The sequence below is a fragment of the Ahaetulla prasina genome, chromosome 1, assembly GCF_028640845.1.
Source record: "Ahaetulla prasina isolate Xishuangbanna chromosome 1, ASM2864084v1, whole genome shotgun sequence".
NCBI lineage: Eukaryota > Metazoa > Chordata > Lepidosauria > Squamata > Colubridae > Ahaetulla > Ahaetulla prasina.
This window is the reverse complement of record NC_080539.1, coordinates 346,030,558-346,057,923: the sequence shown is the minus strand read 5'-3', so window position 1 is coordinate 346,057,923 and position 27,366 is coordinate 346,030,558. Positions and strand designations below refer to the sequence as shown.

Here is a 27,366-nt window from a genome sequence, read left to right as displayed (position 1 = left end):
CCCAGTGCTATAACCACTCTACTAAAATGGCTCTCAGTGGGCTTAAACAGACAGGGTTTAGATACACAGAGACAGTGTACTTTGTATTGGGAAGCATCTGAACTGTTTATTGGACAAGGTGAGCCTAGACCCATGATGGCAAACCTATGACTTGTGTGCCCGTAGTGGCACGCAGAGCCATGTCGCCTGGCATGTGTGGCATCACTTCTGGGTTTCTGGCACAGATGCGCATGTGATGATCCGCTGGCCTTTGTGGTGCAGCAGTGCCAGAAACTGGAAGAGCTGGTCATCTGTTGGAGGACGCTGGAAGAGCTGGCTTGAGCATGCGCACCACCCAGCTGATTGGCACATGCGCATACACAACAGTAACCGGAAGACTTGCTGGCTGGTGCATATCTTATCCGGTGCACACATTCCCCCTGGGAAGCTCCTCTTCCTGTTATGGCCCTGACGAGCGCCATCACTGGCCTAGTTTAATTCAAGAAAGCATTTCTTGTGTCCTTTTGGTTAAGAGTCCTTAGCTCTTAGACATGATCTCTTTAACTGTTTCCTCCATTGTTGAACTGCTGAGCAAATGGAAATATATGCCTATATATGAGAGAATTTATGTGATAAAAATGTTTTGCCAACATTTGATGTTTTTGTTTCAAACAATAACTATTCTGACAACTGATGTACTATTTAACCAGTTCCCCAAAGTTTCCAGTTCCATGGACCAGCGGCAGTGTGGGGTGGGGGAGATTCAACCTGGAAATAAGGAGAAATTTTCTGACAGTGAGAGGAATCAACGAATGGAACAGCTCGCCTTTGGAAGTTGTAGGAACTTCATCTGTTAAAGATGGATGGTTTTATGCCCAGGCTCACCACTTGTGCAAATGCAGCTTTGGTACCGGGCCATGGACTAGGAGCTGAGGACCTCTGATTTAAATAATGGCAGAAAGATATATTAAGTTTGTATAGCAAGGAGTAAAACAAAGAGCTAACTATAAAATAGTTGCGAAGGAGGGAGAATATTGGGATTACCTAATTTGAAATTGGGTTTGCTGAGAAAGTAAAGAAATTTAGAATTAGAAGAATATGATTTGAGGCTTGGATGACATGGTTTTCTATGGTATGATAAAGTTAAGATCAATGTAGATTTAGAAGTCCCTTTTTTAAAAAATTTGAATTTATATCCCGCCCTTCTCCGAAGACTCAGGGCGTCTTACACTGTTAAGCAATAGTCTTCATCCATTTGTATCTTAAATATAAAGTCAACTTTTATTGCCCCCAACAATCTGGGTCCTCATTTTACCTACCTTATAAAGGATGGAAGGCTGAGTCAACCTTGCGTCAAATTACTGAACTTGCAGTAATTGCAAGCAGCTGTGTTAATAACAGACTTAGTCTGCTGAGCCACCAGAGGCTATATTCTCATCTTATTGAGAATATGGAACAGGTATAAGCCCAGATTGTGCCTGAAAACGCCTTTAGACAGGAACATGGAAAAAGTAAGATCAAAATAACAAGTTATTGTAGAGGGATTTAATTTACAGTGGTTTTCATATGTACAGTTAAGAGAAAGATTTAAGGTACATAATGGAACACTTGAAATTAAGCAGCAGAAAACAAAATTTGAAATTGAACTATGGACAAATAATAATTGTAAACTGTATAAACTTTAACCATAAACGGAAGAAGAACAAATGAAAGACTATGATAAAATGGGCACAACTTTTGTCCAGTAAAACTTTGGACACAATATAGTAATGGACAGTGGGAAAATATATTAAAAGGATTGAGATTTACATTATGTTACAACCTAAAAGAGAATTTTTATAAAATGATATACCTCTGGTATATAACTCAAGAAAAATTATTTAGAACTTCCCATTTATGCTAAAAGGGGAGGCATGAAGGGTCATTTTAACATGTCTATAAGCCTTCTAGCATACATTTATACTTCACTATCTTATCTTATGTTTCCCTTGAGGTCAACTGGTTCTTCATTATTTCTCTCCAAAAATGTTCATTTCTTTTTTCTTATTACTTTAATATTAACTTTTTCCCTCTCTCATTCTGACATCCTTCCTGTAATGTTGTTGTTTCCATTTTACAATCTCTTATCTTAACATCACTTTTTATTTTGAACTTTCCTGCTTATTTTTTGATTTCAACTCAGTATTACTTAATTTTTCTGTTTATCCTGATACATTTCCTTTTTGAAAATTATTACTTTAAATGCTTAAGATAAAGTTTTCTTTACAAAATACTATTGCAGGATTTAGGGAAATCAGCAAGTATGTCCTATTGCTGTCATTCTGTCATCTTTATTTACTTTTAATTTTCTAATATTGTATGAAGCTCAGGAGAAAGCCTTGTTTGAATAATATAGGGAAGAGAGAAATCAGCAAGAATTCTAGTGAATGCTAGGATAGTGGATTAGGGTTTCTAGTCTTTCTGATTATGGGTTATTCAGATTTGAAGGTATTTGATAGTCTACAAGGTCCCATTAACTATATGACTCTATGCTATAATAGATTCAAGTTTGGCATATTTCTCTACTGTACTTTCAGTTAGAATGCTGAGATTGTTGGTTTTTCTATATTGGCAGTAATTTCCATTTTCTGTTGAACTTCCATAATGTTCATGTAATTTCAGCACATGGGAAAATATTTATACAGTGGCATCATGTTTGAAAACTTTCCATGAATTAAGCAGCTGCGATCATCATCTATGATGGTGTTGATCTTGGATTTGTTGATTCATTTTAGTTTGTTTCTGCCTCAGTTTACCACTGATAAACTGATGTGATCATCTCAATAACTCTTACAGAGATCTGAAACTGGATAATGTGCTGCTGGATCATGAGGGCCACTGCAAGCTGGCTGATTTTGGAATGTGCAAAGAAGGAATCCTTGATGGGATCACCACTGCAACATTCTGTGGAACCCCTGACTATATTGCTCCAGAGGTACAGGAAAGGTTTTAATTTTCTTTAAATGGGTTTTAAAACCCCAATTTACATCATATTAATGGAATCTGAACAAACAAATTTCATTGTAAAATCTGCTTGGCGTGGTTGGTAAAATAAAATATTCAGCATAAGTAAATAGCTGCATAATTTGTACAGTTATCATCAACTTGGCGCTTAAAATTGCTCTGTAAAGCATTTGCATATATGTTTGCATGGATCTATATGCCCACGCTTATGTCTCCTTATATGTATGTAGTAGAGATGCTATACCCATGGGAGTACTCCAGTGGTGGGTTTCAAATTTTTTTACCAGTTCTGTGGATGTGGCTTGGTGGGCGTGGCAGGAGAAGGATACTGTAAAATCTCCATTTCCTCCCCATCAGCTGGGACTTGGGAGGCAGAGAATAGATGGGGGCGGGGCCAGTCAGAATTTTTACTACCAGTTCTCCGAACTACTCAAAATGTTTGCTACCGGTTCTCCAGAACTGGTCAGAACCTGCTGAAACCCACCTCTGGAATACTCAGGTACTTCTGAGTAGATAGCCCATACATGGCCAGCTTATGATGATGTATCATAAAGAAATTGTTTTTCACACTTATAAATGGAAGTAAATCTCTTTCGGTATAGGAACAGACAAACACAGTAATAATCCAGTGCAGAATAGGTGATTACCCACTAGATATAATATATATGTATATTAGCACATTAATCTTATCCCTTTTATGTCTGGATATCTCAAATCATACACTGGGTTAGTATGATTTCAGATTTTGGAATTGGTTTTCTGATCCTTATAATGTATCTCTTTCTCATTTGGCCCACACATTCATATACTTCTTGATTTCCTTATATCTGATGTCGCATGAATTGACTTCCCTGAAAATTAAATGATATAAAAATTCTTTAAAAATTAGAGTTGTGATGACACCTTTGTACAATATTTCATTGCCTGATGCTTCATTTATCAAATGAAGGCTAAGCAACAGTAAATATATATATATGTATGTAGGTAGGTCTTTGGTTATTCGGGTTTTCTCCCGCGTAAAATTGGAAGTGTCTTGGCGACGTTTCGACGAAGTCTCATTCGTCATCTTCAGGCTTCAGCTTCGTGCTTCTGGGAGCAATGGAAGTGTCTTGGCGACGTTTCGACGAAGTCTCATTCGTCATCTTCAGGCTTCAGCTTCGTGCTTCTGGGAGCAATGGAAGTGTCTTGGCGACGTTTCGACGAAGTCTCATTCGTCATCTTCAGGCTTCAGCTTCGTGCTTCTGGGAGCAATTCAGCACGAAGCTGAAGCCTGAAGATGACAAATAAGACTTCGTTGAAATGTCGCCAAGACACTTCCAATTTTACGCGGGAGAAAACCCGAATAACCAAAGACCTACAAACACCCGCGAAAACCTCAGAAAACATATATATATATATATGTGTGTGTGTGTGTGTGTGTGTGTGTGTGTGTGTGTGTGTGTGTGTGTGTACATATATATGTAGGTCTTTGGTTATTTGGGTTTTCTCCCGCATAAAATTGGAAGTGTCTTGGCGATGTTTCGACGACAACCAAGCCCCCACCCAAACAGGACACACCCCCAGCCAATCAGAGTACAAAAAAACCCCCATCCAATCAGAGCACAGCCAAGCTCCCACCCAATCAGTTCAAACCCCCACTAGAAGTTAAAAAGGAAGAAACAGCTGCAATCACACATTGCTCCCAGAACATGAAGCTGAAGCCTGAAGATGACGAATGAGACTTCGTTGAAATGTCGCCAAGACACTTCCAATTTTACGCGGGAGAAAACCCGAATAACCAAAGACCTACATACAAACACCCGCGAAAACCTCAGAAAACATACATACATACATACATACATACATACATACATACATACATACATACATATATATTATAACCTTGGGATAAAATTATCCCTGAGTCAATATGAATTGTTTATCTATTGTATTTGACACATAGAGGTCATAAGGTAACAAAGCAGTTATCAGGTGAAGAATAATAAAGACTCAGAAGAGCATTAATTATTTCTACCTTTTTCTTTAATTGCAGATTTTGCAGGAGATGCATTATGGTCCTGATGTTGACTGGTGGGCAATGGGGGTGCTTCTCTATGAGATGCTTTGTGGCCATGCTCCATTTGAAGCTGAAAATGAGGATGACCTCTTTGAAGCTATCCTCAATGATGAAATAGCCTACCCAACATGGCTCCAGGAAGATGCAGTGACAATCTTGAAAGCTGTATGTATATCCTAATTCTTATTTTTGTTTGTAGTAGTTTCCTCTATTTAATGTGCTGTGTAAGACAGACACGAAAACCCTGAAGCCAGCTAAGATTTTAAGATAATACACACATACAAGAGAAAAACAATGTGGTAGAAATTCAAAAATAAAATCTTTAAAACCCTAGAAAAGAGACATATAGCTGGATGGGGAGTAAAAGTAATGGTAAAATCTCCAACTTGGCCTTAATTCCTAGTATCATACCATATAGGGTTGTTGGCCATAATAAGGAAACAATTTGCTGTTGTTTTTTTATTTTCCAGTCTATTTCACAGCCCTGAGATTTCCTTGTAATCTCCACCTAAGTTTAACTGGTCTCATCCTATTTAGCCAACACGGCTAAGTATTCTTGGCTGGGCAAAGGTAGAGAGTGCTGGGACCAGTTTCTATTTCTGAAGAAATATATTCTGTAGGATGGCAGCAATGGAGACGAACAAAGGTCCTGTTATATATGTCCCTGAAATGACAGGTCATTTTTGAAAAGGTTTCTCCAGATGAACTTTGTCCTAATAGGTTTATAATCCCCTGCCTCCATTCTTCTGTGACTCCTTATTGTAGCAGCTTATAAATAGTTGCCTGAAAGTGTTACCAAGAGGAGTTATATTTTAAGTTTATAGAGATGAACTTGGAGAATCATTGCTTCTCCCTATTTATCAAAATGTGAAACACATCTTGTTAAGAGAGAGTAACTGCTCCATGGGCACAGCTAGTCACGTGGGGCATGACTCGGACTGAATTTCATCTACAATTTCTCTAGTGTAATTATAATTGTGTAACTGAACCACACTACTACCCTTCTTTATCTTTATGGCTGCTGTGGCTTTAAAAATAGCTTTGTACTCCAAAAAAGTTCTGTAGAAACCTTCAAAAGGAATATAATATATGTAATAAAATGATGAAAATTTCATGGAATCATTGAAATTTTTATATTTATTTTATTTATTTATTTTTCGTATTTTTATACCGCCCTATCTCCCTAGGGACTCAGGGCGGTTTACAGGCAGATAAAAAATACATATAAATACAAAATAAAACTTCAATTAAAAAACTTATTCCAAATAGCCGAATAATTAAAAATAACAGTATACATAATAAAACCCATTAAAACCAGTTTAAATTTAAAATCTAAAATCTAGTCCAGTCCTGCGCAGATGAATAGATGAGTTTTAAGCTCGCGGCGAAAGGTTCGGAGGTCCGGAAGTTGACGAAGTCCTGGGGGAAGCTCGTTCCAAAGGGTGGGAGCCCCCACAGAGAAGGCCCTTCCCCTGGGTGTCGCCAGACGGCACTGCCTAGCCGACGGCACCCTGAGGAGTCCCTCTCTGTGAAATCTAACCATATATTTCATGAGACCTGATATCTCAATAATCTGATAAGAATAGTACCCAGGGTTTATTTAGGGGCTATCCATGCCTTCTTTAAGACAATGTCTAGACTCTAGCAGGTCAAATTGTGTTAAAGCTAAAAAAGTCAAATGCAAATCATGTAGTGCCACGAATATTATCTCATGAAAAACAAGAACTAAACCAAAAACAAGACAGGGCAAGACAGGTGGTGTCTGTAATTCCTACTTTTGTTCTTTGGAGGTGGCCTCTGAGACAAAATAGTAATTTTCTCTTTAGTACCAAGATCCTTTTAATGGAAAAAATCAGGAGGAAAACAATAGTGATGACAATAGAAGATGCTTGTTTGCACCTACAAAAACTCTTCTTTTGCTCCCCCCACCTTATCTATCTATCTATCTATCTATCTATCTATCTATCTATCTATCTATCTATCTATCTATCTATCAAATTTGTAGTGGGTTTCTGAGGCCACTAATACTTCTGTGCAAATGAGAAAGCCAGTCCAAATACAACTTGTTCATTTTTTAAATGCTTATATTTTAAAGAGAGGGGCATTTGCAAGTCTTTTCATCCAAATCTGGGGACTTTTCACTAGCAGTGAATGGAGTGTGATGATCCAGGCCATGACACAAAGGCAACACAGCCAGAGAACCGATATGAGTCCCTTTATTATCACCATCTCTCCCTCCAATGTCCCTTTTAACTCTCTGGCCTGGAGAGAGCTCTTCCACCCACCTGTACTAGTCTTTGGCTGGCAATACTTCAGTCCCAAACGTTGTAAGCAGAAAACTTCTAACAAAAAATCCAAAGGCAAGACAAGGTAATTAATCCAGCAGGGCAAGCAAAATAAGGAATTCCACAAGTAAAGTAGCATGGCAATAAATCAAGCCAGTTGGGAGGATGCCAGGATTCAAATAAACACTAGATAAACTCAGTGTTTGTTCCTGACAAACGCCCCTCCCATTTGCCTTTCTTTTTAAACTTCATCAGCACCTGTGCCTTGTAAAGAGGATCAGGTCCCTTTCCTTCCTCGTAAGCCACACAACCCATGTTGCTCTCTTCTCCATTCCTCCCTGTTGCCTAGGATGAGGACGGGGTGGGCCTTGGTCTTCATCTGAACCCCCTCTCTCTTGTTCTACCTCTCCCCTGCTTTGCCCAGCCTGACTTTGCTCTTCCCTAGTTTTTTCCACAGCCAACGGATCCACTCTCTCACTCTCTGTCAGCCATTCCTCTTCCCCTTTAAATTCAGACTCCGACAAGGGCATGACACGAAGGTTCTTCCTGCCTTCTCATTACTCAAGCTGACTTGACCGTGGTGGGAAGGAATTAGCTCTGATCATGGAAGCTCAGCTGCAATGCCCCCCACACACTATTATAAAATATAAAAAGGTCTTTTCCTTTTGGAGTTTTGCCTATGATATGCTAGTCCTGATCCTGAAATTCTCTAATTAAGTATGTGTGTGTGTGTGTGTATTCTAAGGTTTTCGCGGGTGTTTGTATGTAGGTCTTTGGTTATTCGGGTTTTCTCCCGCGTAAAATTGGAAGTGTCTTGGCGACGTTTCGACGAAGTCTCATTCGTCATCTTCAGGCTTCAGCTTCGTGCTTCTGGGAGCAATGTGTGATTGCAGCTGTTTCTTCCTTTTTAACTGCTAGTGGGGGTTTGAACTGATTGGGTGGGAGCTTGGCTGTGCTCTGATTGGATGGGGGTTTTTTGTGCTCTGATTGGCTGGGGGTGTGTCCTGTTTAGTTGGGGGCTTGATTGTGTTCAGATTAGTCTGAGTTGCAGGGGGATTTGAGCTGGTGAGCTGCATTGCTGTTGTTTGGCTTCGTGTTTGTGGTCGTGCTACATCTTCATACATCTATGAAGATGTATGAAGATGTATGAAGATGCACAACCAACCAAGCCCCCACCCAAACAGGACACGCCCCCATCCAATCAGAGCACAAAAAAACCCCATCCAATCAGAGCACAGCCAAGCTCCCACCCAATCAGTTCAAACCCCCACTAGCAATTAAAAAGGAAGAAACAGCTGCAATCACACATTGCTCCCAGAAGCACGAAGCTGAAGCCTGAAGATGACAAATGAGACTTCGTCGAAATGTCGCCAAGACACTTCCAATGCCCTAGCATTGATACAGACTGTCAGCACTGCTCCACATCCTGGGCCACTGCTACTGCCATTCCATCGACTTGGGTATGCAAGTCCCAGGCACCAGGTTAGGTCTGCTCTCTTGAAACTAGCTACTAGTTCTTCAATGATGGTGAGCCCTAGTTTGAAAAGTTTGCCTTGAAGGCCAGGGAACTCTACTTATGTCCTTGGACCCAATGAAATACATTGAGAAATAGTTGTTTCTAATTCAATTCATGTGCTGCATGAAAAAACTTGGTGGCTAAGACACTGAGCTTGTCGGTCAGAAAGTCAGCAGTTTGGCAGTTCAAATCCATAGTACAGGTCTCCTGCGTGAGCAGGGGGTTGGACTAGACGACTTCCAAGGTCAAACTCTGTTACTGCTACTGATACCCTTTAAACCCTTAGCCCTCCATTTTTGGCTTCTAGTATTCCAAGATCATTCTGCCAAAAACTGGCATTGTAACTCTTGATTTTCATCTGTATTTTTAAAAAATGTAACTACAGAGAATAGGTACAGGGGACTTCTGGGAGACAAATGGTTTCCACTTCCATCTTTAAACAGTCTCCCAAAGAAGCCCTAAATCGTGCTTCAGAAATTTGACCATTTTGTGCTTCGGTGGCGCAGTGGTTAGAATGCAGTACTGCAGGCTACTTTTGCTGCCTGCCGGCTGCCTGCAATTTGGCAGTTCAAATCTCTCCAGGCTCAAGGTTGAGTCAGCCTTCCATCCTTCCGAGGTCGGTAAAATGAGGATGCAGATTGTTGGGGGCAATAGGCTGACTCTGTAAACTGCTTAGAGAGAGCTGTAAAAGCACTGTAAAACAGTATATAAGTCTAAGTGCTATTGCTATTGCTGAAGTACTTCAGTCTAGTTTTAAGCTGTTTCCTTGGGGCTGGGTTTTATTAAGTACCCCTGTGGGAAAGGTTTAGGTCTCAGAGGCTTTCTCCTCCTGTTTATTCATTAAAGAAAATAAATGGAAGAACAATCTTCATTTGTTCCATCTGGTTATGGGAATAAATTGTAGCTCTAATGCAGTAGGGTAGGTAAAAGAAGTTGAATTCATTTTGCATTCCTCACAATAACCTTTTGACTCCATTGTTCCAGGGTAGGGTGGGGACTAGTAATAATGCTCTATTGCAGGGATGAACAATCTTTAGATACCACAGACATAACAACTGGGATGAAAAGGAGGGGTCCTTTGTGTTCTCTGAACTTGGTTTTTGTTTTTTGTTTTTTTTGCAAATGTTTCATTACCCAAACTAGGAGCTTTGACAGGTAAGGCAGTTATGCAAACTAGATGGGACCATATCACACACATATAGGCAAAGCCAGGGTTATTTTAGGTTGTCCCCCCCTCCTCCCGTTTTAAATCATTTTGATCCTATTTTAGGGCTAATACATCTTCCCTTTGAAACAAATGCCTGTAAATGAACCAATTTGCAAGTTTAGGTGGAGGAAGCTTTGAGGGTCACAGAAAGTGGACTTTAAGACAGGATGTGATCCTGGAGCCTCAGCTGACCCATCTTGTTCTATATGGAGAGCAACTTTACAAGTTTTAGGAATGGGGAAGTACAGAGGGAAGTTTTTCTTTCACCTCCTAGCAGTTACAATGTGTTTTAAATTGTTTTCAATCTTGAAATTATGGTTTCCTCATTTAAGGCTGCATGTTTACCAAAACTCCCTTTTGAAAGTACTGTAAAAATTCTGAAGCAGCATTTGTCTTTTTGATTTGCAGAAGAGATGCACAAGTAACAGATTTTACCAATGTCCACGTCTTTGTTCTGTTTAAAAGAACCCAATAATTTGGAAAATCGAGTGAGTGTCGGTCAGGCTGAACAATTGTCATAAGTGGACTTTAAGGACAGTTGGGCCTAATTTACAATAAGGGCATATATACCATGCTCAAAATCAATAACCTGCTGAATTATAATTTAGTATTTACAAAATAAATTTCTTTCTGGAACAAAATGTCTTTACATTGTTTTCTGAAATCACGTATTAATTTTGTTCTATTGTGAAAGTAGTATTATGGTTGGTTACATAATCAGCCAGATGTTTAGAATGGATTTGGCATTTTTATCCATCTATCAAGTCTGTTCCAAGGACCTGGGATAGGCAGGTGATGTTATCAGACGATGTTAAAGATATCCTCATAGGGTGTAAGCTACTCCAAGTAAAGCTGCCTCTCACAATTGATTGATGGTACTATTATCAATGCTGATGGTATTCAAGCAATGCTCCAGATGTTTTGGAATTTCTTCCAAGGCACCTACTAATTATTATTATTAATATTTGTTAATAGGTTATTTAAATGCCCAGTAGTCCTCATCTGTTCTAATCGCTTGAGTTATGAATTAATGAAAATCAGTTAAACATTAAATCAAAACAAAATTAGTATTATAAATCTGCCTCAGCTGTCATTGCCACTCTAATGTTTTGTTTTCCCAAGCCATTTTTGGAATGTGTTTGTCCTGCTTTCTCAAAGTTGCCAATTTATTCCCTTCTTAACATGTTTGTACTATAATTTTTATTTACGTTTCTGGGAATAAGTTGAATTGAATTCAGTGAGGCTTGTTTTTGAGCAGACACCTGTGGAGGTTATGTTTCCAGACAAATATTTGCAGCATTTCTAGCCTAATTAGCAATTCCCATCCAGAAAGATAAAACTGAAACGAATAAGGATTTTCCTCTACAGAAATATATTTATGAGAATACTCCAGTAGTTTACATCATCAGAATTTCCAGTGATTCACAGGGGGCAATACATATATATTGTTCCTGGAAATGTTCTTGCTATTAAATTTATTGTTTTGAGTTAGGAAATTTCTGGAGGAACTCAGCCTGCCAGTTTCAGAATCTAGCACTCCCACAACAACCACACAACCAAAAGGGGACCTTCTTCACTTCCCATTTCAGCCTAGTTCTAAGGCTATGCTAGATCTCTTCAACTTCAGTTACCCCTATTCCAACAGAAGAATGTCCATCTCCTTGATCCATCATACTTCATGATATGATAGCCCAATCATAAGTAGCATGCTCTAAATCAGGGTTAGGGAGTTCGTGGCCCTCTAAATTGGGCTGAATTATAATTGTCAGAATAGTAATGATAATGCTGGGAACTGTACTATTGGGATCTCATCCCAGAAAGTGATTCATATTGCTGTTTCAAAGATGGGAAAAGATGCATCAGAGCAAAACATGTTCACTTGGTCTGTATTTCACATCTATTCAGTTCATTATGTACACAGAGCATATGCACCAAGACAAATTCCTTGGGTGTCCAATCACATTTGGCCAATAAAAAAATTCTATTCTATTCTATTCTATTCTATTCTATTCTATTCTATTCTATTCTATTCTATTCTATTCTATTCTATTCTATTCTATTCTATTTTTATTAACATTTTATGTAAGATAGGAGACAATCCATCTATGTAGCCTTTACTTAGGAAGGTTTTCAGATACTGTGATCTAGAGATGTTACAGGTATAAGCAATACCAAAAAGTGCAATTATTATTGTGCTGAAAGACGAGAGTAAAAAGCTGTGACTTTGCCACCAGGAGAATGGAGGCGGGGAAGTTCAATAAAAAAAGGATAGTGACCTTGATAGTATGATCAAAGACCCTGCATTTACACCTTTTGGACAGTTCTGATTATCATCTTGCTTGTTATAAGGCTGTTTTCATGCATGATTACAATTGCTGTTTGTGCTTTAAATTGTATTCATAGTGATGGCATTTACAATTTAGAGATTTTTAATTATATTTTCTCTCTGGCTGCAGTGATATTGCATGGTGGCAGTACCCTCTTGGCTTTTTTTTTTAAATCTCTACAACAGATGCCCTGTTTCACTACCATTGAGAATTTTATTTTGGGATGTACCCTGAACTTCTCAGAATTCAGAGATTTCCCATCTGTTTCAAACATTTGTGATTGTAAGGGTTTTAAATACCAAAATGAAATCCACCTGATTTCCACTGAAACATTCACTCAGTGATTTCATTGACCTAGCTTTCTAAAATACATTGAAGTAATTGTTAAAGATCTTACATTTTATTTTTTTAAAAAAATCATTGTCTTCTGTTCTCCATGCAAACTGTGTTTGAAATCCAGGATTTCCCCAATGAGAAAAATGCAAGTAGTCCTTGACTGACAACAGTTCATTTAGTGACCGTTCAAAGTTACAATGGCACTGAAAAAGGTGACTTACGACCATTTTTCACACTTACGACCTTTGAGGCACCCCCCAAGATCATGTGATCAAAATTCAGACGCTTGGCAATTGACTCAAATTTATGACTTTTGCTGTGTCCCAGGGTCATGTGATCCCCTTTTGTGACTTCTGACAAGCAAAGTCAATGGGGAAGATTCCCTTAACAACTATGTTACTAACTGAACAACTGCAGTGATTCACTTAACAAATGTGGCAAGAAAGGTCATAAAATGGGGCAAAACTCACTTAACAAACGTCTCACTTATTATAGAAATGTTGAGCTCAATTGTGGTCATAAGTTACACCTATATACTGTAATTTTCTTTGGATTGCAACTGGTGTCTATAATTACCAATTTTTAATGAATACAACTAGGATCTGGCTAGATAGTTAAATATTTTTATTATGCTTTTCAATAACCTTCCAGAGTAATTTAAAATAATTCAAAGCTATCCTCACCAACCACAGCCAGCAATAAAGCTGTGGACATAGCAACAGGTGAGACAATAAAAAAAAAACCCTGTCTTGTCTGATATTTTTAATGAAATGAGACTGGGCACGGAAAGAAATTTTCCCATCTGTGTCATTTCTGCAGCCTGTATAAGAGGTTGTGAAACTGGGGAAGGCCTTCAACTCACCCCTTAATAAAATGAGTCCTTCAGTTCCCAGAAGCAGTCATGCTGTCTAATGTGCCTTTCCCACCTTCTCTGAAGGACATAAGGTTGAAGGAGGTGTACAGGTATACCATAATTTGCTGAAGGGGAGGGGAGAATCATAGGATACAAATTAATATACATTAGTGCAATTACTTGTTTTATAGGCTAGTTGTTTTTTATTTAACTTTGCAAGGCAGGGAGCAAAATTAAATTGAAGAAAGTAGGGAAAAGCATTAGGGCACTCAGGTATGAACTAAATCCCTGATGAATATACACTAGATGTGACAAATAGATTAGATCTGATAGACAGAGTGCCTGAAGAACTATGGACAGAGGTTCACAACGTTGTACAAGAGGTAGCAACTAAAACCATCCCAAAGAAAAAAAAATGCAAGAAAGCAAAATGGCTTTGCAAATAGCTGAGGAAAGGAGGGAAGCGAAAGGCAAGGGAGAAAGATAAATTGAATGCAGAATAACTAGAAGATACAAGAATGCCTTCTTCAATGAATAGTGCAAAGAAATAGTAGAAAACAATAGAATAGGGAGGATTAGAGATCTCAAGAAAATTGGAAATATGAAGGGAATGTTTCATGCAAAGATGGGCATGATAAAGGACTAAAATGGCAGGGACCTAACAGAAGCAGAAGAGATTAAGAAGAGGTGGCAAAATTACACAGAAGAACTATACAAGAACGAGCTTAACATCCCTGTTAACCACAATGGGGTGGTCACTGACCTTGAGCCAGACATCCTCGAATGTGAAGTCAAATGGGCCTTAGGAAGTCTGAGCAACAACAAAGCTAGTGGAGGTGACAGTATTCCAGCTGAGCTATTCAAAACCTTAAAAGACGATGCAGTAAAAGTGTTACACTCAATTTCCTAACAAATTTGGAAAACTCAACAGTGGCCACAAGATTGGAAAAAGTCAGTTTACATTCCAATTCCAAAGAAGGGCAATGCAAAAGAGTGTTCAAACTACCGCACAATTGCACTCATTTCACATGCTAGCAAAGTTATGCTCAAAATCCTACAAGCTAGGCTCCAGCAGTATGTGGACCAAAAACTACCAGAAATACAGACAGGATTTCAAAGAGGTAGAGGAACTAAAGATCAAATTGCCAATATATGCTGGATCGTGGAGAAAGCTAGGGAGTTCCAGAAAAACATCTACTTCTGCTTCATTGACTATGCTAAAGCCTTTGATTGTGTGGCTCACAACAAATTGTGGCAAGTTCTTAAAGAGATGGGAGTACCAGATCATCTTATTTATCTCTTGAGAAACCTATATGAACTATGGTGCTAGAGAAGACTCCTGTGAGTCCCTTAAACTGCAAGGTGATCAAACCGGTCAGTCCTGGAGGAGATCAATCCTGACTGCTCTTTAGAAGGTCAGATCCTGAAGATGAAACTCAAATACTTTGGCACCTAATGAGAAGGAAGGACTCACTGGAGAAGAGTCTAATGCTGGGAACGATTGAGGGCAAAAGAAGAAGGGGATGACAGAGAATGAGGTGGCTGGATGGAGTCACTGAAGCAGTACCTCTCCTATATTCTATTGTTTATTAGCTCAGCTGATTCACATGGCAAAGCTATTGCTGCCTCAGCTGAGCTAAGAAACAGCAAATGAGTCTTAGTCTCATTTGCCCTCAGCTAGAATAATAAAGGGAAACTTTTCCTCCCCCACCCCCCAAAGCAGGGAAAGGAATACTAGCTTTAATGAGATATCTGGGTGTTCAGCCAAGAGCAATTATCACCTCCTTAAAATGTTGCGAAGCTGCAAACCACCTTACCTGAATTGAAAGAAACTGCCTCAAAAGAAACTGCCTTTTGCTTCCTCTGGAGCAAAAGCAGAGAACCTCTTCCAGGGGAGATGTCTCTGTCTTCTATTTTTCTTCCACAGCAGAACAAAAAAGCCTCTTCTTGTGAAGGCTTTTTCAGTTCTTTATTCTGAGTTTCTTCTGGAGCAAAAGAAAGCCCTTTCTAGTGAAGCAGTTCCACTGGTTAATTGTTCTCACTGTCAGGAAGTTTCTTTTTAGTTTTAGGTTGCTTCTCTGTTTCTTCAGTTTTCATCCATTGCTTCTTGTTTTGCCTTCTGGTGCTTTAGAAAATACCCCCTTCTTTCTGGCAGTGTCCCCCCTTCTTCTTCTGCCCCCCCTTCTTTCTGGCAGCGTCTTAAAAGCCTTGGGCAAAGCATGTGAGCCATTTCCTCCTTTCAGTGCTCAATGAAAGTAGATCTATAGTATGCAGATAATAAAGTTGAAAAAAGGTGAACAACATTTTTACAGAACTATAGATACATTGAGGCTGGGTGTGATAAGGAATGGCTGGGAGGGGAGGGGCCAGGCGAGGCACCCCTTGACGTGAATGACATTGAGTTGGCCATGCCCACCCGATCACATGATCATCAAGCCACGCCCACAGAACAGGTAAGGAAAATATTTAGATTTCACCACTGACCATAACTATGTGATTTGGGCTCAGGCCTGCCTCCTCATTCATAAATAACCCCATTTTTTCCTTAGAACAATCCAGAAAAAAATGAGAAAAAGCGAAGTAGTACTTTTGCAGATTAACACAATTTAATTGAACAAATTATATCCTGAAATTCAAAACAAATCTGAAAAGGTTTTTGCTACCAGAGTCCTGATTTGAGACACTCATGAAACTGACCCTCATAACATCAGCAACTCTGGTAGTAAGTACAGAGCGGGAGAAATTTTCCTTGTGGTCAAGTAGAAATTTGATTACTATGTGCTGTTTCCATCTTTCAGTCTTTTTTCCATTTTTTAACATATGAACATTGAAGAAATATTTTTCCTTTCTTACAGCTTACTCAGCCACTAGTTTTAATTATAACCTTTGCTCTGTTTAAATAACTATTTTTTTAAGAACCAAGTTTTAGGGAAAAAATTCTCTGTTTTTTGTTTTTATTTTTTTATAATTTTTTAAAAAAAATTTAATGAAGAGAAACAACATACAAATCTTTTTGAACAAGATATCAGTCAGGTACATAATTAAACACATTTCAGATTTCACCCCCTCATTGTATTGTTTATCCGATATTTTCCCTTCCCCTCTTAAAATTTTATTATTTGCACATTTCTATCAAAACATCTGTTCTACCCCTTTATCCTGAAAACTATTAAATCAAGCCTAGTTTCCACATTTTTGCCCCCTTTCTTGCCCCTCCCTTCTTCATTAAACAAAATACAACTATACTTATCCCTAATTTATCAAAGACAGACCAGTAACAAAACAAGAAAAAAAATGAGAGCAAGGTAATACTGTATCTGTAAAAATCCCTCCTACATTAAATCTTAATTTCACCTTAATTTCAAAAAAGTATCCCATCACTTATTATTTCATAATCCCATTCCAAATAAAAAAAATTAAAATAATGAACAAAATAAAAAGAACAAGACGAAAAGGAGTGAACATATCTTATTTCTCACATAATTCCATATTTATATTCAGAAATTCTATTGGAAGTTATCTCAAATTATTTCAATTTCATTACATTTGCTTAGAAACTTCATATTTCTTTTTGACTTATTAAATTTCTTATTGCCCCATTCCTCCCTTTTCTCAACATTTTTATAATCCTCTAATAGTCTTTAATACACATTTTAATTTTACATCATTATATCATGCTTTTTATATTCTTCCTTATCATTACTGTAAGCCGCTCTTATCTTTCCTAAAATATTATTGATATTCCAGTTCTGTAGTCATTTCTTGTATTTCTTGCTTAAATGACATTTATATACTTCTCTTGTTGTCCATTGTTTTCTACTTTATTCTTTGATGTTATGAGTCTTAAAGGTCATCCATCTAATTGCTGAAATCCGCTTTGAAATTGTCCTGAAATCAGACATTTTCCTCCTGTACTTCTTCTTCTGCCTTTAGGTGTCAGTCTTTAGTCTACAGTTGCAATCTACAATTAACAAAGTATCCATTTTAGAGAGGCACCTTTTTTTCTCTTTGTTTTAATTTGTTGCATTTTTTCAATCCTGTTTAAATCGTTTCATAGTGATCCTTTAAATCCAAATTTATAAAGAATAGAGGAACTGGGAAATGTAATTAAAATCCATTTTTAAAGTCTTAATTAAGTCCTCTCTTTTTTCTTCTTGCTTATAATCTTTAAATAATCAATAAAAGCCTCCAAAATTCTCCAAAATCAATTTTAATTAAAAGTCTTATTTTTCTCTATTCAACAGGGCTCTAGACTTAGGTTCTAAGCCAACTTTTGTCAGGTTTTAGGTATCATTAATTATTTCCTTCCGTTTTCATTTCCTGTTTAAGTTAGCTGCCATTTCTCAGTTTTTCTTTAAAAACTTGTTGGCAAAATTACTCCAAATGCCTCTTTGTGAGCTGGTTTTAACTCACCTGGCTTCAATATCTTGTTCAGTACTTATGCTTTATCCTCCTGCCCGTTCTTGTGGCCGTCCCGACTTCAGGCATCTGGTGATAGCTGCGGTCCACCTTGCTGGGTCGAGGGAAAAAAAACGGAGCTACAAGGAATTTGCTTCTTCCCTGTCTGCTCCAACAGCTCCCTCATTCTTCGCTGCCCCTGCAAGGCAGCTATGGTCCAGACCGGACCCCCATATCGAGGAGATTTTCGGCACTCACCCTGGAGCTCTCAGGGTTTGTGTCCCGTTTCGTCGCGATGCTGGCCACGCCTCCTTTTGCTTTTAGTACTAGTTCTCTTTAGCTCTTTTTGATGAACAAGGTGGTTGGATTCTTAATCCTTTTTTTAATTTTATTTGTTTAAATTTATTATTAGACTTCTATGCCACCCATCTAGTCAAGGTGACTCTGTCTAGAAGGGCAATTAGATTAAAAATTATTTTTCTTGTCTTACTCCTTACATCAATGTTTTTGTTTTGAGCAATTTATTGCATGTCATTACTCACAGAAAAGTGATATTTACCCTCCTTTTAACTATAAGCCCGTGTTATTTCCAGTACCATACCTTATCTTATTTAAATTTGTCTTTATGATTTATTTCATGGTAATGGCAAATTCCATTTAAAGAACTTATTTTAAGAACAAGATCAATTTTAGATTTCATAAAAGGACAATATTATTGCAGTAAAATTCAAAAAGTCTACTAAATTCAAAATTCCCTTGACTCATGTTGGATCTTTAGTAATAATTTAAATTATCTTAAAATACAAACACTGTAATAGGGTGTTGACTGTTATAGGGTTAAAAAAATTAAATATCATATTTTTTCAGGTTAGATTCTGTTATCTAGAGTTTTCTTTCTTCTGTTTCAATTTACTTTACTCAGCCAACAATAAAAATGTGTGTTTGTTTGCAATACCAAATGAGTAAGAACTATAATTGTATGACAGTAACTAGAAGGGTTGGGTGAAATAAAATAGCAACATAAATTAAATCATTTTATGCTTGCAGGCATAGTAACTAAATCTTTTTTCTTCTTTTCTGGGGCACTATTTAATACAAAGGATAAATCTTTTATAAAAAGACCCCGAAAACCAAATGCCTGTTTTCAATCAATTCGAAATACATTCAGTTCCTCCCTTTCTACAAATTCTGAAAATTTTGGGAGATGTCTTATGACTCAGTGCCTGGGCATTACGGGAACAGTTTAATTAAACAAGATTAATTAATTAATATGCTTCATTTCAGGATACCTAAATCACACGTATCCATATGGCTGTATATGAGTATTGCTTAGTACAAATACATACCATTAGACTGTATTGATTATAAGCATGCGAGCCAAAGGTTGCAAAATATTTTGTTTTTCAAAGTTGATTTGTCATGATCAAAACTGGTGATCATCTTTTAAAGTACAGTACATTCACTTTAAAGCACTTGCAATCCACCGGTGGTTAGTCATATTTTCCTTTTGGCTGCAGCAAGGGTCTGGAGTATTAGGGGAGGTTAAAAAGTCTCTAAAAAGCTGAACTGGCTTGGGACAAGAGTCTTGTACTAGGTCAAAAAAATCACAGTTAAAGTAGTTAGCTAGCTCCAGAGGCAGTTGCACCATTGAGGCAGAAAGGACTGAATAATAGACAGAAAAAGCAAAGTAGTTTAAACTTTCATCTTAAGAGACAAAATCAGCAAATGAAGCAGGTTTTTCTGGCACTTGCTGGACCAGGTTTGTCTTGCAGTTATCAATAATGCCTAGCAATGCAGGCTTGTAGTGCAGACTAAAAGACAGGCTTAATTCACAGAACTAAGAACTTGTAGGCTGGCAAAAAGTATTTGTGGTGAGATCCTAATTACCAGAAGCTTTTGAGAGTTCTATTACAAAGGAGCACTCCCAGTTGTCCTTCAGCAATCAAACTATTATTATCAAGAGGTTGTAATTACATCACACCTTGATGTATCCTCAATATTTGTGTGGATGCAGAACTTTCCTTTCAGGACAGGTTTTTTCCTAAAGCTTAGAAGCCATTAAAAAGAGAATGAATAGCACTACTTTGGATCACTTTCTGGACAAGCTCACCTTGACTTGCTTGATCCAAATTGCATGCGTTCTGAAAAAAGGAAAATGGGCAATATATTTGGAAATATTCAAATTTCATTCTGAGTCGCATTTTATGCTGGAATCATCAGGACAGAGAGATGAATAGGTTGATTGTCTGGAAAATAGCCTTTAAAAAAAAAAGAAGTTCAGGACACTGTTTTGTTTCAGGGTTCTCCCCTTTTGCAGAGAGCAGGTGGCCATATGTCCTTCTTTTTAATTATGAACAATTCTATCATTTGAAGGACTTCTTTTTGTAGGTGCAGAGGTGGTATTCAGCAGGTTCTGACCAGTTTTAGAGAACTGGTAGCGAAAATTTTGAGTAGTTTGAAGAACCAGTAAATACCATCTCTGACTGGCCCTGCCCCCATCTTTTCTCTCCCAAGTCCCAGCTTGATCGGGAAGAAATTTAAATTTTCCTACCATTCCTGTCTTAATGTTCCCTTTGATTGTATCCAATTCGTATGGTTATTTCATGCTTATACTTATATATACGGTTGTGTTTGACAAATAAATAAATAAATAAAAAGAAATGGAGATTTTGCAGTAACCTTCCCCTGAGTGGAGTGGGAATGGAGATTTTACAGTATTCTTCCCCTGCCATGGCCACCAAGCCCTGCCCACCAAGCCACACTATGCCCATAGAACTGGTAGTAAAAAAAAATTGAATCCCACCACTGTGTGAGTATAATCTCCTGGAAGTTCTGTTCTGTTCAGATGTTAACACCAAGAAGCACCTGAATAATGAAAAGCAGAGACCTGAAATTTCTTACCACAGTTAGCACCCATTTCATACATTAAGCAGTAGACACCCAGCTCTTCTGGTCCACTTTTCCACTATGGCATGCTTGCAATTATTTTATATTATATTATTTTATATTATAACTTCTAGATTAAGCAACCCATTCACCGATGAGTAAAGCTCTATAAGGAAATGTCTTCTTCTGTAGAAATTGCACGAACAGTTAAATTGAATGACATCAATGATAAGGGAAGGAGATGTGATTAAGAAATGCATAGTTTTTACTGAGAAATCCTTCAAAAGTAATGGTTTGTTTATTCAAAATATCCTATTGAATGATGTTTTCAGTTTGAGTGCAAATTATGAATGATGCTTAGAGACCAATTATTTCTTTTTATTTCAAATGGAACTATGAATCCAGATTTTATAGATTTGCCTCAGTTGAAGCCATTTGGAACAGACAAAATGCTTCGGTGATGTACCTGTTCTCTAGCACAGGGGTCTCCAACCTTGGCAACTTTAAGTCTGGTGGACTTCAACTCCCAGAATTCCCCAGCCAGCAAAGCTATTTTCAACTGATTAAAATTAAATGAGTTTCCTCAGGTAGCTGCAACTTCGCTCATGCGCAGAAGCTTCCTGATGATGTCGGGATTGGTGGGCGGAGCCTACCCCTGGTTTTACTACTGTTTCACAAGGACCGGTCTGAACCGGGGGAAACCCACTACTGGTTCACTTATTTTTTATTTATTTTTTATTTGTCGTAACAATATATACAAGCATTGCATAAAGGATTATATAATATATAAACATATATATGAGGAGAAACAAGGTACTATAAACATATATACATAGGGGAAGAAACAATAGGACAGGAACGGTAGGCACGTTTGTGCTCTTATGCATGCCCCTTAGAGTCCTCTTAGGAAAGTAGTGAGGTCAACCATGGATAGATTTTGAGTAAAGCTTTTGGGGTTATGAGAAGAAACCACAGAGTCAGGTAATGCATTCCAAGCATATACAATTCGGTTACAGAAATCGTGTTTTCTGTAATCTAAATTGGAGCGGTTGACATTGAGTTTAAATCTGTTGGTAGCTCTTGTGATATTGTTACTTCCTTCTATCCAGGACATCGCATATAAGTGATGCTTGAGCAGGGTCCATCGTATTGTCTGAGATGCTACATATTCTCTTCACGACCTGTTTTCCTTTTTATCTTCTGGGAGGAAGCTTTGTGGTATCCAAAGCAGAACATCTAGATTCCGTCAGTTTTGTTCCATGTAGCATCAACCTTGTGAACTCTCAAGCTTCCTCTTTCTGATATGTATTTAAAATGGACAGTATGTGTGTGTGTGTGTGTGTGTGTGTATGTGTGTGTGTGTCTGTGTGTAGCATGTGTATATGTGTGTTATGGGTAGATATATACTTTCTTTTGAAAGCAGTCAGCAGAATTTCATTTTTAATGTGTGCCAGTGTGCCCACAGTAAAAAATAATAATAAAGGTTATCTTATGATCTGCGTATGAGACAGGCCAATACAGGTAGTCTTTGACTTACAACATTTTCATTTAGTTATTGTTCAAAGAGGTGGTTCGCAACTTGGGCGTCCTCCTGGATGGACGGCTGTCCTTTGATGAACATCTGGCGGCCGTCTCCAGGAGGGCCTTTTACCAAGTTCGCTTGGTCCGCCAGTTGCGTCCCTTCCTTGACCGGGATGCCTTATGCACAGTCACTCACGCTCTGGTTACGTCTCGGTTGGATTACTGCAATGCTCTCTACATGGGGCTGCCTTTGAGGTGCACCCGGAGGCTGCAGTTAGTCCAGAATGCGGCTGCGCGAGTAGTAATGGGAGCCGCTCGTGGCTCCCACGTAACACCACTGCTCCGTAGTCTGCACTGGCTTCCTGTGGTCTTTCGGGTGCGCTTCAAGATTTTGGTTACCACCTTTAAAGCGCTCCATGGCTTAGGACCCGGGTACTTACGAGACCGCCTGCTGTTACCCTATGCCTCCCACCGACCCGTATGCTCTCATAGAGAGGGTCTCCTCAGGGTGCCGTCCGCCAAACAGTGTCGGCTGGCGGCCCCCAGGGGTAGGGCCTTCTCTGTGGGAGCATCGACGCTCTGGAATGAACTCCCCCCTGGCCTACGTCAAGTGCCTGATCTTCGGACCTTCCGTCGTGAGCTAAAAACATACATATTTATTCAAGCGGGACTGGCATAATAGTTTGATTTTAAATTGGGGTTTTATTAATATTCTTAAATATTTTAAATTTAATTTTAATTATTAGCCGTTTTTGTAATTTTGATATGTTTTAATTTGTTTTAATTGTACATATTTTGTATTTTATCTCCGGCTGTACACCGCCCTGAGTCCTTCGGGAGAAGGGCGGTATAAAAATTCAATAAATAATAATAATAATAAAATAAAGTTACATCAGCACTGAAAAATGTGACATATGACCATTTTTCACAGTTACGACCTTTGCAGCATCCCCATGATCATGTGATCAAAATTCACATGCTGGGCAATTGGTTCATATTTTTGACCATTGTCGCATCCCAAGGTAATGTGATAATCTTTTGCAGCCTTCTGACAAGGCAAATCAATGGGGAAGCCAGATTCACTTAACAACTGGATTAGCAATTTACCAGCTGCAGTGATTCACTCAACAACTGTGGCAAGAAAGGCCGTAAAATGGGGAAAAACTCACTTAACAAAAGTTTCAGAACAACAGAAATGTTGGGCTCAACTGTGATTGTAAATCGAGGGCTACCTGCATTCAGATATTGGGTGAATATTAAACTGATATTGCATGGCTGAGAGTTAATTTTTCCCTTTTCCCCCTTCTTTTTTAATAGTTCATGACAAAGAACCCTAAAATGCGACTCGGCAGTAGTGCCTTGGGGGGAGAGAAGGCAATTCTCCTGCATCCATACTTTCAGGAACTGGATTGGGACCTGCTAAACCAGCGCCTGATTGAGCCACCTTTCCGACCTCGAATCGTAAGTGTTTAAAACTGTGAGGTATGTATGTGTATTGATCCATGCAAGGACAGATCACATTCAGTAAAGGAATACATGCATTATATGCAAAATATATAATGGTTCAATCTGGGTCCAGCCAATATAGTAGAGAAAAGGACTAGTACATACTTGATCGAGGTGTCTTCCTTTATCTATCTATCTATCTATCTATCTATCTATCTATCTATCTATCTATCTATCTATCTATCTATCTTCCTTCCTTCCTTCCTTCCTTCCTTCCTTCCTTCCTTCCTTCCTTCCTTCCTTCCTTCCTCCTTCCTGTTTTTAATGAATATGGGTATTGACCAAATTGTGCTTATGTGCTTTTGCTGAGATGCCTCCCATATTCAGAACTCATATTGGCTACTTCCAATCTGAGAAATACCAAGTAGCTGACCACCAGAATTTAACCAAATGAGGAAACATTTGTTTTATTTATTCGTTAGTTGTCAAGGGACAGGTCAGGTCACAAGGGGTCCAGGTGCATCTGTTGCATCATTATTATCATCATCATCAGAGTTAGAAGGGACCTTGGAGGTCTTCTAGTCTAATTCCCTGCTCAAGCTGGAGACTCTGTGCCATATCAGAAAAATGGATGTCCAGTCTCTTCTTAAAAACCTCCAATGATGGAGCACCCACAACTCCTGAAGGCAAGCTGTTCCACTGATAAATTGTCTTCACTGTCAAAAAATTTCTCCTTAGTTCTAGGATGCTTCTCTCCTTGATTAGTTTTCATCTCTTGCTTCTTGTCTTGCCTTCTGATGCTTTGCAAAATAAGTTGACCTCCTCTTCTTTATGGCAGCCACTCAAATATTGGAAGCCTGCTATCATGTCACCCTTGGTCCTTCTTTTCACTAGTCTAGACATACTCAATTCCTGCAACCATTCTTCAGAGTTAAATTTATCTCTTGCCTTTCTGCCGGAAGTTCAAAGCAGCTTACATAGCAGATCCTTCTCCAATTTCCTTTTATGACCGCAACAAGATTGTGAGGTAGATTGGGCTATGAGAGAGTAATTGGTCCAAAGTCCCAGCAAAATTTATAGGTGAGGCATCTGGATTTCCCTGGTCTTAGACGAATATTTTAAGCATTGCATCAATTCAGAACATATTCCATAGAATATACTGTCAGCAAGAAGAACTCTTCACATTTGTGTGTCAGGTCAACCCTAGTGGGGAGATAAGAAGCTATTACCTATAGCTCAAACTATGTGTCCTGCTAGCTTCTGCCAATACGGTATCTTCCAAGTTATAGTGTCATCTAATGTTTATTTTGTTTTCATTTGCCAGAAATCAAAAGAAGATGTGAGTAACTTTGATCCTGAATTTTTAAAGGAAGAGCCAATCTTGACTCCCATTGAAGAAGGAATACTATCCATGATCAACCAAGAAGAATTTAGAAACTTTTCTTATACAGATCCAGAATTAGAGTGTTAGCTCCATGTTGACTGGACTCTATTCAGCAACAAAGAAGGATTGGAACACGGGATTGCCTAGACATTTGTTCGATTGGGCCATCCAACAGGCAGACTTATACAATGCATCATAGTAAAGAGGAGAAAAATGAAAATGAGGAGCTCAGCAGGAACAAGCAAATGAATGATGCACAAAAGAGAAATGGGTAGAGCTTGTTAGCTCTGAATGGCTACTGAAGTAATTTTGTAATAACTGTGGGGAATTTCTAGAAAGACAAAATCAACTCTGAGCCAAAACTATCTTTTTGCAGCACTGATTTCCCACAAAATAACTCGGTTGAACTACTTTCTGCAATCAAGGAAGCAAAAAGAGAATAGGGCTGACTGGTTTGAACTGTATTAGGGAAAGGTTACATGTGCTACTACTTTGCTTAGAAGTTATAGGTTCAGGTTTCCTCAAATCTGAGTGAGTACACATCTGTTAGAAACATTTTGGACTTCCATTTACAAATATATGTAATTATACACATTGACAGGAAAGAAAGAAAAAGGGGAGGGAGAGAGGAAGGGAGGGAGGGAGGGAGGGAGGGAGGAAGGAAGGAAGGAAGGAAGGAAGGAAGGAAGGAAGGAAGGAAGGAAGGAAGGAAGGAAGGGTGGGTTCCATCATCTATCTTTATCATTACCCACCAGATACTGACAATCAGGTAAAAAGGGGAACACCACAGTGCGCTGTCATGTTAAGGATATGTGTCCATGTGAAGGAACAGGAGAATCGATCCACCTGCTACCTCTGCATTAGAATGAGGGAAATATTATCTGCAAATTTGTAAAATACTGAGGTTTTGTATATTTTGGCTAATTTAGTTTTTAGGGGTTTCTTCTTTTTTATGACTCTTATTCTTTTCTCCTGAATTTTGCAGAACAAAGTACAACTGATGCTGTCTTTTATTCAAAGACAATTTTACATCGATTCCCTTTACAAACTGATGGCATTTCTGACTCTTAGCTGCTCGTTTTTTAAAAAACATTGAAATTTAAAAATGTAGCGGTTAAATTATTTGTCCACATATATGAAGGACAATACACTGAAGCTATTTGTAACTTAATTCATATACTAAAACTGAATTAAGAGAACCCACAGAATGTTTGATATATTGTGAACATGTGTTGTCTTTGCCTCAAAAGTAAAATAGAGCTAGGAGACTCATGGTCAAGTCAGGAAATTTAATCTGTCAGGGGTCTCCAACATGGCTGAGCAAAGCTGGCTGAGGAATTCTGGGAGTTTAAGTCCACAAGTCTTGCCAAGGTTGGAGAGCCTTGGTCTATATCCATTTTCAAAGCATGTAATAATGCAAGTATCCTAGTGTTACCAGATTCTGCTTTATATCTCTCCAATCCACACTTTAATTACTGTACATCAATCCAACTTTAATTAAACCAAATGTCAACTTTATTCATAAATCAATTTGAACTATAAAGTAATAACAATGAGTTCATCAAAATATTGAAAAGATATTTGAAGTTTGAAGCTGGGTAAAATACAAGAAATAATATAGAACAGGGTTCCCAAATTTCTGCAGAAAGTAAACATATAGTAACAGTTAGCATATAGCCATGATGGCGAACCTATGGCGCTCGTTCCATAGGTGGCACGCAGCACCGTCTCTGTGGACACGCGAGCCATCGGCCTAGTTCAGCTCCACCGCACTTGTACGGGCCTCCACCAACCAGCTGGTGGTCGGGTCTCAGCCGTGCATGTGTGGTTGTGCGTGCACATGCACGGGGGGGTCAGGGCTCATGCATGGGGACCACGCATGCATGGGGTGCGGTGCGTGCAGGGGGCCATACTCCCATGCGTGGGGCAGGAGACGTGGGGAGATGCATGGAGGGGCATGTGGGGGAATGTGTGTGCATGCGTGAGGGTGGGGTGCGTGTGGGGCACTCGCTCATGCGCCGGGACTGGGCGCATGCATGGGGGCTGTGCATGCATTGCATTTGGGGGGTTCGGTTACGCCCTTTGGACACTCGGTCCGAAAAAGGTTAGCCATCACTGGCATATAGCATGCAGCAAGATGATACTACTGAAATCCTCAAATCGGATTAT

The 27,366-nt window shown here is 38.7% G+C and overlaps 1 protein-coding gene across 1 annotated transcript in view; it reads left to right on the top strand.

Annotated features, from left to right (window-relative positions):
* PRKCH (protein kinase C eta) overlaps nt 1-25,841 on the top strand; it is a 113,437-nt gene extending 87,596 nt beyond the window's left edge. Inside the window, exons 11-14 of the mRNA XM_058162924.1 lie at nt 2,815-2,953; nt 5,015-5,203; nt 23,685-23,828; nt 25,138-25,841. Of these exons, the coding sequence (XP_058018907.1) occupies nt 2,815-2,953; nt 5,015-5,203; nt 23,685-23,828; nt 25,138-25,284 (619 nt within the window). The 3' untranslated portion in view covers nt 25,285-25,841. The remainder of the gene's footprint in view (nt 1-2,814; nt 2,954-5,014; nt 5,204-23,684; nt 23,829-25,137) is intronic.
* The last annotated feature ends 1,525 nt before the right edge of the window (nt 25,842-27,366 follow it).